At 46.9% G+C, this 11,859-nt stretch overlaps 1 protein-coding gene across 7 annotated transcripts in view; it reads right to left on the bottom strand.

Annotated features, from left to right (window-relative positions):
• Positions 1-398: 398 nt before the first annotated feature.
• zgc:66433 (uncharacterized protein LOC321250 homolog) overlaps positions 399-11,859 on the bottom strand; it is a 34,311-nt gene continuing 22,850 nt past the window's right edge. For 5 of the 7 annotated variants that reach the window (XM_064329367.1, XM_064329370.1, XM_064329366.1 and 2 more), the window contains 7 exons: positions 11,118-11,165; positions 7,133-7,291; positions 6,586-6,703; positions 4,368-6,311; positions 3,433-3,566; positions 2,238-2,271; positions 399-1,949 (listed from right to left, as the gene is read on the bottom strand). In XM_064329367.1, coding sequence (XP_064185437.1) covers positions 1,783-1,949; positions 2,238-2,271; positions 3,433-3,566; positions 4,368-6,311; positions 6,586-6,703; positions 7,133-7,291; positions 11,118-11,165 — 2,604 coding nt within the window. In that variant the 3' untranslated portion in view covers positions 399-1,782. The remainder of the gene's footprint in view (positions 1,950-2,237; positions 2,272-3,432; positions 3,567-4,367; positions 6,312-6,585; positions 6,704-7,132; positions 7,292-11,117; positions 11,166-11,859) is intronic. The other 2 variants (XM_064329369.1, XM_064329371.1) reach the window with 1 other exon arrangement.

Genomic DNA, 11,859 nt, shown 5'->3' with positions numbered 1-11,859 from the left:
CAATGGTACTATTTATCCCCTTCAAAGGTTGCATAAACTGTTGTAAAATGAACATTGATGTCATACAAGATGCTATTGCGCCCTCTACTGAAACACATTTGCCACTGCAGTTCACAAGATATTTGTGAAGGCATAATTCTTTCCTATCTTCCATCATATGGACATCAAAATTTAATCCATAGGAGACTCTTATAATTATAAGACAATAGATTTTGATGGTAAATATTGAAAAATACTGGAATATGGTATGGCTAGGTGAGGGGGAAGTTGTTATCATTATGTATTCTTGTATTTTTTATATTCAAATCTACATTTAAAACAAATGCAACTATAATGGATTTACAGAGCATGCAGTTAAGGTTGAAAAATAAACACACTGATAAACTTTGTGTAGCAAATAGTTTATAAAGAATACAAAGTTTATTAAAATACAGTTCATTTTCCCGCCACACAAAGACTGTTGGAAGGCATTTTTCAAACATTTTGACTCAAAGTCCTCATGTTTTAAGAGAAAAATAAAACATCAAACATATGTAAACTTTAAACACAACACCCTTTTGAGAAACAATGAACCAGATACTAAGAAGAGAAGTGACTGGGGGATGCTTTTAAATGTGTAAGATTTAGTACTGTAAAAAAAGGTCAGCGAGAATACGCCATTTATCCAATTTGATGAACTTCCATTTTTGTGCTTTTCTATCGGAATTTACAGCCATTCTTAGATTTTAAAAATTAAATCGTATAAATTATCTCCCCATTGAAGCTTTTATTGAAGAAGACGTGTGCTAGTGCACCGTAATACTTTTCCAGGCTGTATATCAGATATTCAATTTAAAAGTGGGAACAATTCCACAAAACCTCAGCCCATGTTTCTTTTTTATTCCTACGGGCTTTCCTCCAGCGTGAGAACTGACGTGCTGCTCATATGGAACTGCAGGAAAAAACAAGCTAAAGATTGAAAAATGAAATTTGCCCAGGGGAAGAATACAGCACGTATATGAAATGTAGGCATTTTCCTCGTCCTATTTTGACATAATAATAATAATAATAATAATAATACATAGTATTAATGTGATATCATTATCATAGCATGAAGTATAAACCATTATAAATTTAATAGTTTAATAGCAATTGTAGTAATTGCATCATCTTTATAACAGAATATTTCTACTTGAGACAAACTGTCATTTCATGATCTAGAGGCAGAAGGAGGATAAAAGAGTGAAACAGAGATTTCGTTATTTGCATCTTTTTACTGCACATATTATATACAAGTCACAAATTTATTGTGTTTGCACTTTGGGAGGCGAAATACAAAAATAGAACGCAAAATACATAAAAAGTACACAAAAAGTACATAAAAAGAATAATAAATACAGAGGGTCCTCCAGCAGGGACTTTCTTCCACGTCGCACTGTGTTTTTTCCCTGAAATTCAAGATCAAGGCTGGTGACTGAAGAATGTCAGCATGCGTGCGCACGCAGAGAGACGCATGTGGACACCTGCGCTGGAATAAAAACACCGCCGTAACCCCGGGTAACCCCGCGTAACCCCGAGCGACCCCGCGTGGCCCATCACGTCTAACTCGCTGCTATCTTTCCATGGACGAGGGTTTGACATTCCATTTCAAGCAGAAGCCTACCGGCGTTACGGAATAGAGTAAATATAAGACATTTAAAAAACGAAACAAAAAAAAAAACTCTGTATGTGCAAATGTGTTCATGTTCGACAGGGGTGGTGGGGTGGGGGGTAGGGGCACATTGAGCAGTCCTGTGTGGATATTCACTGCACGATCTGGGGCATCTCGCTCCACGCCTTGGCCTTCTTCTTGGCCAGGGCCAGCCAGGGGGGCTCGTCCTGGCCCGCTTGCACAGGTGGGGGGTGTGGCGAGGTCCTCTTCCCGTCCTTCTCCGTGGCTGCGGGTTTGGAAATCTCCAGGGAGCAGGATACTGTGGAAACAGAGTGGAGGAAGATTCACTATGAGCCATTTCTTCCCAAATTAAAGTATGTGTGTTGTAACAACACAGTTATGAAATAGAACAGTTACTGTGCATTTCAGGTACTGTCCACAGGGAGACATAGTGTTAATTAAGTTCATTATGCACAGCTGCACTATAGCATGATTCACAAGAGAATGTAGCCTATATTTTCATAAACAGTCAACAGTCAAAGAAACCAAGAAATATGTATTTATGATTAGAATTTTCAGGTGTGTGTAGAATGGGAAGGGTACTAACCTGTAACAGGTGAGGTTGAAAGATTGGCTTCATCCTGCAAGCAGAAGATTAATAAGAATTCAGTACGAGACCTCAGGGCTACCATTAAAAACTGCACAAAAATACACATTCAAAAATACACATGATGCAGTCAGTAGTAAAGATACAAAAGAGGTCCCTCGTGACTAGCTTAGCAAAACTGTAGTGCTGGTGAGTGGCCAGCAGGTGTCAGGCCTGTCACCAAGAAAAAGAAATTACTGAGGTTGCACTGACATCCAGCTTCAGGAGAGGTCATGTGTGAGTCAGTGTGACAAACCTGGCCACTGCATCGAAATTACACAGTAATTTAGAAAACCCTTCCGAGATAGTATTTGGAAAAAAAACTGTAACTTTTTACAGTTTTTTTTTTTAAACCCCAACCTTGCATCAGGCAACATCCAACGCTGCATCTCACAACTAACTGGTTGAAAACTGAAAATGTGTTCTCGTAACAGGCCTGAAAACATTTTAATCATTAAAATAAAAGGTTTTAGTGAAAAGGGGGCCTTAATCTTCACATAACGGTAAGGTTCTACCCACTCTAAAACATTGTTTTCCAAATTTACAACTGCACAGAAACTGTGGCTTTGTACAGTGATACACAGAAAGGGAGGCAATATTTCATATCAATGCACAGAGAGTTATTGGCTTGGACTAATATTGAATATTTCATTTAAATGGTCTGTATAAGCCCTAGAGCACCTGACACTCTGATGCAAACCAATAAGATTAAGGGATTAGCCAAGCAGGAGTAACAGAAGTAGAAATGGATGGAGTTTTACCTCTGAGCCAGTGCCCTAATGCTGAGTTTTAGCAAGTTCACATATACTAGTCAGGTTTTGAGTGAAATCCAAAGCAAACATGGCCTTGCAACAGTGCTTCCAAAATTGAGGATTGGGAGTTCTCCATTGGTAAAGTGAAGGGAGTGAATGCCTTACTGTACATAACACAACATTCTGTTGACATCTACGCCTGTTAAATTAAGGTAAACACACGTACGCAGGACACAGCAGTTTCGATAGACTGTATGACCAAAAAAAAAACAAACAAACAAAAAAAACTCTTTCCACATTTGAACATATGTTGGGCTATATTTTAATTAAGATGGGTCCCAGGGAACATAGTAGCTAATTAAGTGGATCGTGTGGTCAGAAAGTTTTGGGAATGCTCGCGCTACCTTCTCAAGGGAGCCTTTCCGGGCAGGGGTCTCCTCTATGGGGTTCTCCTGGAAGCTCTTCTGTTTCTGCTTGGCGACGGAGATCCAGCTGGGCGAGGTCCCCGGCTCTGCGGCTCCCTTACTGAGCGCTGCGTCTGGAAAGCACAGGAGAGGCTGAGGCTGGAGCCTGATGATGTGACCACTGAGCATGACGCACACAGGCGCACACAGGCACAAAAACACACACACACTACACAGTTCCACACTTTAAGGCCTACTTGTGGAGGACTGAGATAATACAGGCTGTTTAAATTTGGGGTGGTGTGGACACCTGTATATATAAAACAAGAACCACATATTTGAAAACACGCAGCAATATTAATGTGCATAAAACAGTAATGGTATTATGAACCCACAGGGTCAGCAATTATTTCTAGGAAGTGCTCAGAGCATTGCTCTCTTTCTTAGCATATAGCAACTGGCCTTTGGATAGTCCTGAACCCATTTTAACATCTTGCTGACCATGTGACTCCAACAGGCTCATACAAGGGTTTAATTATGTGCTATTACTCTGGAATGAGGTCAGTGGATTTACCGCTACCCACAGACACATATAGACACAGTGCTTTGCTGTGGAGAGAACATGGCTCTCTTTACTTACTTTTAAAAGGAGCACAAAAATCTCAAACTCAAAGATTTTTGCTATCCAAGTCACAGATAAGAAATGGCTAGGAGTAAATAAACATTTGTCCTTTTACAAACAAAAAATGAAGAATGATAATTTTTTCATGGTTTGGCGAGTTCAAAGTTAAGGACAAATGTTTACTGAATACAGGCTAATGTCTGGTTTTTGTGATCATAGGTTTACCTGCTGAGTCGAAATTGTCTCTATTGTGTCAATATTCAAAGCCGCCATCCCTTGTCACAAACAGTAATTTAGCCACGTAGACCGGTACCTGGTGTTTTCCTGAGCTTGGAGGCGCTGTCTTCGAGCGGGTCCGGCTTTTTGGCCACGGTAGGTCTGGCGCTGGGGAGCCCAGATTGGGGGCGTCTCGCCGGTTCCGCTGGCTCCACGGGAAGCCCAGCCGCGGGGGCGTCCCCGGATCCCTCCGCACTGTAGCGGAGCAGGACCGGGGTCCTCCTCAGCTTGATCCCGAACGGGTTTTCGGCGGCGCCCGCGTCCTGAGCAGGGGGCTGTCTGAGAGGGGAGAGGGGCGTCGGGCTCTGGGGCGGGTCAGGAGAGGGCGCCGGCTCGGAGGCCGGCTCCGGGGCGGCCTGTTGGAAGGCCTCGGGCCTGATGGGCGAGGCGAACGGGGGCTCCTTGGAGGTTCCGCCGGAGAGAGACCTCTGCCAGGCGGGCGCGATGGTGAACCTCGCTCTGCTGGGTTCAGGAGTGTCTCGCACGTTCCCATGATCCTCTTCCACGCTTGGGGCACTGCTGGGTTCCTCTGTGTCCTGCCCTACGCTGATGTCAGCGCTAGGGGACGGCTTGTGCTCAGGTGAGCTGGGTTCCTTGCTGCTGGGGGAGAAGGCTGCCCCTGGTGGCTGGGGTGGGGCGGTGTCGTCTGTGACCTCTAAGGTGAACAGCTCTGTGTTGAACTCTGACCTCTCCACTCCTGCTGTAGGTAAATAAGACCAACTGCCTGACAGAAGGCCCTGGGCACCTTCCTCCCCAGAGTCCAGGTCCCCAGAGTCCAGGTCCCCAGAGTCCGGTTCTGGCTCCACCTCCTTAGTCTCCTCTGGGTCTTCAGGCTCATTGATGTCTGTAGCCACCTCCACTTTCAGATCGTCAACATCTTCCTCACCATCCTCTACATCTTCCTCCTCAAACTCTGCTGTGGCTTTTTGCTGAGGGGCCTCTGGAGCTATCCCTACTCCCACTTCCATTATTCCCATCTCTTCTCTGACCTCCACCTCCTCCCCCTCCTCCTCCTGCTGCTGTATTACCATCTTCTCCATTATCACCCCATCTTCCTTGATTACCACTTTATCTTCTTCCATTACTGTGTCTTCCTCCTCTACCTCCTCCACAACTGGTTCCTCCACTACTGCCTCTTCCTCCTCCACCTCCTCTGTTACAACCTCCTCCATAACAACTGCGTCTTGTTCCTCCACCTCTTCCACTACCGCCTCTTCCTCCTCCACCTGCTCCACTACTTCCTCCTCCTGCTCCTCCTCCATCACTTCCTCTTGCTCCATCACCTCCTCCTTCAGAACTTTCTCCCGTTCTTCTGCTTCCTCTCCTTTTCCAGCAGGAAGGTCTGCCTCTTTTTTGAGGGGAACTTCAGCAGGGCTCATCACTTCAGCCTCCTCATCCTCATCCTCGTCCGATTCCACACTCTCCTCTTCCTTGACCAGCTGTTCATCTTCATCACGAGAACCAAGGCCGCAGCTTGTGTCAATGCTGGGGGAAAGAGTGCCCTCCTCTTGCTCATCTTCTCCCTGGTTTACAGCAGGTGAGGAGGGCGGCCGGTCCATCGGATCGTCGAGTGGGTCCTTGGCACGCGAGCGCTCGCCCTGGTCCGCGCTGACCTGCAGGTCCCTGGCATCTGGCTTCAGCACAAACGCGGAGGTCAAAGGGCACTCCAGCGAGCTCAGCACCTCCTGAAGCAGGGACCCCGCCTCCTCAGCCGGGACCTCGCCGTCGGAGTCCAGCGCTGCGTCGGCGTAGTGTCCACCAGAGGGCGCCAAGGACACCGGGGATTCCTGGAGATCCAGGGCGAGGTCTGCCTCTGGGAGAGACTCCAATTCAGCCTCGGAGGAGGAAGAGGACACGCCCCCGGCCTCGGCCGGATCATCTGGAGCCCCGGGCTCCTCCGCCATCGTCCTCGAAGCGGGCAGGACCCTGGGGGAAACTTCGGCCTCCTCCCCACCAGCGTCAGTCTCGATCATCTCCACGTCTGGAAGACAAGCATCCACACCCGTAACAAAGCCGCCATCTTACCACCATCAACAGCCCAATCGCAAGTCTGAACAAAAGCAAGTCACCTCAAAGTTTATAAAGGTCCAGTCACATATTTATTCATGCACTACGTCATTGACACATTCAGTTATTCAAAACATTTCATCCACATTTGCACTTCCCAATTAAAGGTATGGAGGTGAAAAATCTTCATCCTCAACTCGACTCCACGTGGAATTATTATAAATAAAGCTGCAGCCATAATCGAGTACCTTCATTCTTCTCCTCCGCAGACAGCTCTGTTAAGACTGCACTCGATGGTTCTTCTTCTACTCTGAGCGGCACTCTCCCACTCAAAATCTTCACCTTGCTGCGTTCAGACACCTCCCTCTGAAACAGAACATTACCCACTTTTCAAACTATTAACCTGCATGACAGACACAGCCTCACACCACACCGTAATATTTACCGCCAACAGAATACGGAAGGCCCCTTGAGTTGAGTTAGCTTCCATATCAGCGTAATGTGTTTTAAATTACACGAGGGGTCCCCAAGGCGCTGTAATCCAAAATACACAGAGAGAAGTAGCGCCGAGTCAAAAAGAGAAAGATGAGAAAGACCTGTGAAGCACCAACACGAAGACGAGCTAACTGGCCTCCACGCTGAGGACCGTCTCCTGAAGGGCAGCGTGTCGAGGCTGGGCAGGTCTGAATGTGTGACTGGCCTGGGTGGTGTGGTTTTTGAGGGCCTCTGTCCCAGTGATTGGAGAATGCTTTTTTTTTGGGAGGGGGGGGGGGGTGTTAGAGGGAGGGTCCTTACGCTGGCAGGCTTCCGCTTGGCGCAGGCCCTCTGCTTGACGGCGATGCGATGGCGGGCGGCTGAGTTGTCGAGGCAGGCGGCGAAGTTGGCGGGCTCGCTGAAGTCCAGCGGGAGGCAGTCCAGCGGGCTGACGGGTCTGGACGAGGCCTCCAGGGACATCTACCGGGACACGGAGAGCCAGACTGCAGTGCGTGACTCACCGTACGGCACGCAGCCGTTTCACAACAGAACATCCAGCTCCAGACAAACAACGCTTCACTGCCACCACAGCCAAACAAGGCTTCGCTACTGAGGACTAGGCTGCACCCTGGAATACTTTGTTTGTACAGTGACTTACTCAGAATTCTGCATTACAGTTCTGACATGGAAATGGGAACGGTGCCTTGACGTTTTGTTTATTATTTTTATCTATCTACTTTACGTCAACTAACAATGATTAATGGAAATTGAAAACCCAAATTTGTTTTAAGGTTGTATGAATCCAAGCATAGCTGTTTTGCTCCCCAGACTAATCAAAGTGAGTTTTATGAAGTATGGACGTTCAAACAACCAGGAATATGTACTTCTTACAGAACGTCAAGATCTCCAAGAATGGTACTTTGGAGGGGGAAAAAAAACCTAAATAAACAAATAAGCAAAGTAGTCATACAAAGAATTCACTCAGTACTCATCTAAGGACTGTCTACTCAAAAAAGGCATTGAAAAAGATAACATGGGCATCCACTGTCAAAACAATTATCTCAACAAGGCAGCTTGAAGTAAATGCCCTGTTAAGTCCAGATATGTGTTGAATGACATCGGGCAAGCCAGTGACACAGCTTTTTTTCCCCCCCCTCCTCCTGAGAATGACCCTTGACGCCTTTCTTTCTGCAAGAATCCTCTTAACGTTGATCTGGGAAAGGTTTCAACTGCTCACTGACAAAGACATTCTTTGAGTTGTTTTCCTTCTTTTCCGTTTTTTGACAAAGGAAAAAACAAGTCACGGAAGAACCCTCAGCTGGACAAACATGCCGTTACGGGCAGCGGTACTGACCTTTTACCACCCTAGCGCCGTCCAAAAATACCCTCTCTTTGAAGTCTTTGTGCTACATCCTTGTATTTTTCACTTAGTCACACAGCCTCCCCCTTTCTTACCATCTACTACACTGTTAGTTCCTGGCTATTCGCTGTAAACAGAATTCACCTGACGTCACCAAAAATTCCCGGTATAGACAACATATAATCTCATTCCTGGCACAGAAGCCATATTTGTTATTTTTTTGTTTTGCATCAACAAGCTGTGGATGAAATAAGCACTCCGATACATGGACGTTAGCATTAGCGTCACTGCTGACATCTCAGAGAACGGAGCGGGTGAGATTTCACGTGGCCTCAGTGAGGTGGCTACGTCTGCAGTGTCCTCCGTGTTCCTGCTTGTTTCTGTTCCAGGTTCAGCTAGGCAGTCAGAGGGGTGTAAATACGCCCGTTTCTAATGAAGAGTCAAGACCACTGAAAATACCCATAGAGAATCCACACTGAAACTTCCCAATGGCTCCCACAGTCAGCACAGGACAACGAGGCCTTCAGAGATCTGCCCTGGTGAAGAACTGTGAAGACTCAGCATCGGAGCCCCAGAGGCTGATGGGAACACTGTCTTTGATTTTTTTAATAAAAGCTGGAAATAACGCCGCCTTTTCATAGTGCCCAAAACACTCTCTCTCTCTGGTTAGAGCTCAGGTTCAGCCAGAGGGGAGCTGCCAGAAGTGCAGCTGACCCCAATTTTGAGCGGGGTCGGCTTGCGTGTGTGTGTGTGTGTGTGTGTGTGTGTGTGTGTGTGTGAGAGTGTGTATGTGTGCGCGTATGTGTGAGTGAGTGTGTGTGTGTGTGTGTGTGTGTGTATGTGTGAGTGTGTATGCATGTATGTGTGTGTGTGTGTGTGTGTGTGTGTCTGTATGCGTGTGTGTGTGTATCACATGAGGGCACTTGTTAGAGCGCATGCCTGCATGTGTACACGTTGTATGCTCGTTTGTTTGTGCGTATATCTGAATCTTCATCCCTGTGTCTTTATATTTGACGAACGCATAGTGTCGTTTCTTTTCTCTGCAGTATCTCCACCACGCCAGCAGCTGGCACTGATAGTAATCCCACGCAGTCCTGTCCCATTGCTCGACTGTCTTCCCTCCCAACAGACAGACTCACAGGAGATCTCTCCCCACAAGCCCTCTGCACCACAACAACAAAAAGACTCATAGCTTATACCTAAGACGGTCAATTAGAGCCCAGCATTGGGACCCATTTGGGGAGTAGAGACTAGAGACTGCCAGTTATCTCACCTCTGCCTTCAAGCAATCAGCTAACAATATGAGTTGAGTTTTCAGGCCATCCCAGAAGATTCCTCTCTTCACATCTGTAATTCTGTAAGGACTTAATCACGCCTCCTGACATCCCTCGCGACCAGCAGCCACTGGGAGCGCGATCAAACTGCAAATTTGTTTTAAGCGCTGGCTGAATTAGATAATGTCATTTACAGGCAAAGAGAAATTCACTGGGGTACGAGAAACCAGGACTGGCGGGCGAATTCCCACAGACCCATTGCTTTAATCTGCTCCCCCCCCCTTGCTGTCGATGAGTTAGCCATGATACAAAAGCAGCAACAAAATGGCAGCCATCCTTACTCCTAATTTCTCTCTTGTGACACCCCCCCCACCACCCCATATTAGTTGCAAGCTGCATTAGTAGCTCCTGAGGCCTACTGAGACCATAAAAGTGGAAGAGCGTTTGCCAGGAATAAAAGCAAGCATTTATGAATGTGTCCTGTCAGGGCTGTTTACTAGTCACATGCTTAACTCTTCAAAGTAAACACGCTCCCTAGGGTCCATTTTAAAGGATTGAAATTTCCCCACAATATAATCTCCCATGCCGTCCTTATCCACATGCACACACAAACAGATATAGAGCTAATGTACTGTTTGTATGTACAGTATGTGTGTGTGAAGAAGAAAAAGGAATAGGGCCTCATGACATTTAGTTTAATGAACAAATAGGATGCAAATGATGCCTTTTGCTATCACTTTTACAGCAGGTTTGCTCCTTGTAGCATCGAGCACCATATACTGGTGAACCCAGGTATCAGGTTGTGTGTGTGTGTGTGTGTGTGTGTGTCAGACCTGGGTCAAATACGTATTTGTTTTGGATTCAAATACTTCTCTCTGCTCTACTGATCTTGCCCGGTGTACTTGAGCCTGCCAATATGACCAGAAGGTGGGGTTTGCATTTTTTGAGAGTTCCAATACACCAGACAAGATCAGTAAAGCGTAGAAAGGTATTTGAATCCAAAACAAATACGTATTTGACCCAGGTCTGGTGTGCGTGTCTGTGTGTGTCAGTGCGTGTGTGCACGTGCGCATGATCTGTGCTCTGACATGCAAAGCGTCAGTCAGTGATATATGGTTCTGTAATGAGGCTCAGAAAAGTTCTCGTCTTCAGTCTGTCCTCAGAATTCAGAGACCGTGCTCATGGAGTTATCCTTCATCTCTCAGTTACCCTGGGGTGCGTCAGCTACAGAACCCTACAGCTGTACTACAGGATCATCCCTATGTATCACTGGGGAATTATTTGGTTTGAGTTCCGTACACAAAAGCTCCTCCCCCACCCACCCACCACGCGCACTCTCCATTTTCCGTATAAATTACTACAGTATGTCACAGTCATATCCAAATGAAACGGAACAGCTTGCAAATGTCAACTTTTCATAAGCTCCCAGCTGATCTGTTAGAGGGAGCGTGGCAGAAGCCTGTACACCAATGACACAAAATGGGTGATGGGAAGCCATCATTCACAGACTTCAGATTTCGGCTATCATGTCTCACAGAGGAAGTGTGGGACAGGAAGTGCAGGACAGGACGTGCACGCTGTTCATTTGTCAGAGAGGCTCCAGGGAAGCGTTCTCTGCGGACACGCCTCTCCGCGTGAGCGCGGGTTCTCAGGGGGGCGGGGACTCGGTTACCTGCTCGTCCTCGCTGTCCGATCCCTCCAGGCTCAGCGAGCTCGTTCTCTGGGCCGGGTTAGAAGACCGAGGACAAGGTGGGGGTGGGGGGGGCGGTGGGGTGGGGGTGGCAGAAAAAGACATTTCACAATTCAACATTTCACAAGAGCAGAGGGAATAATAAAACTATTCCAGAATAATGTGAGCGAGGCTGGCACGCCAACATTTACTGCGCTGCTAAGCTAACGTGGCAAACGTCAACAGTGAAGAAAAAAGTTTTCCTTTCCAGCTCCAAAGCTCACTAATCTAATGCCCGCAATGTTAGCAGTGTGAGAAGGCAAGGAAGGGTTTTACTGTTTGGGGGTTTATGTAATGTGGAGCAGATAGGATATTTTAACTGGGAGGGGGCACACGGCATTCCTCTGCAACATTTATTTCTTGTCCTCTCTGGTTCTAAAACCTGATCACACACAGCAACACCTAAGAAAATGTGACACTAGCTGTCTAGCGGTCTTTAAATGACACCCTTGTGGCTGTCGTGGAGTGTCCCTGTTACCCGACTACATTTCCCTACCTTCAACACCATTTAAACTGCCTGTGCCTCAGGTCAGTGGTTTAAATACTTTCCATGTAATAACCGCATGCAGTGTACACCGGCTCAGTGCAACTGTACCCTGACTTAAGCTTAGCCAGTCCTGCTTGTACAGGCCCTGCCTCTTCTTCCAAAACAGCTCCCCCCCACCTCCTTCCCCCAATCCTCTAT

The sequence above is a fragment of the Anguilla rostrata genome, chromosome 3, assembly GCF_018555375.3.
Source record: "Anguilla rostrata isolate EN2019 chromosome 3, ASM1855537v3, whole genome shotgun sequence".
Classification (NCBI taxonomy): domain Eukaryota; kingdom Metazoa; phylum Chordata; class Actinopteri; order Anguilliformes; family Anguillidae; genus Anguilla; species Anguilla rostrata.
This window is presented reverse-complemented; position numbering and strand designations above follow the sequence as displayed.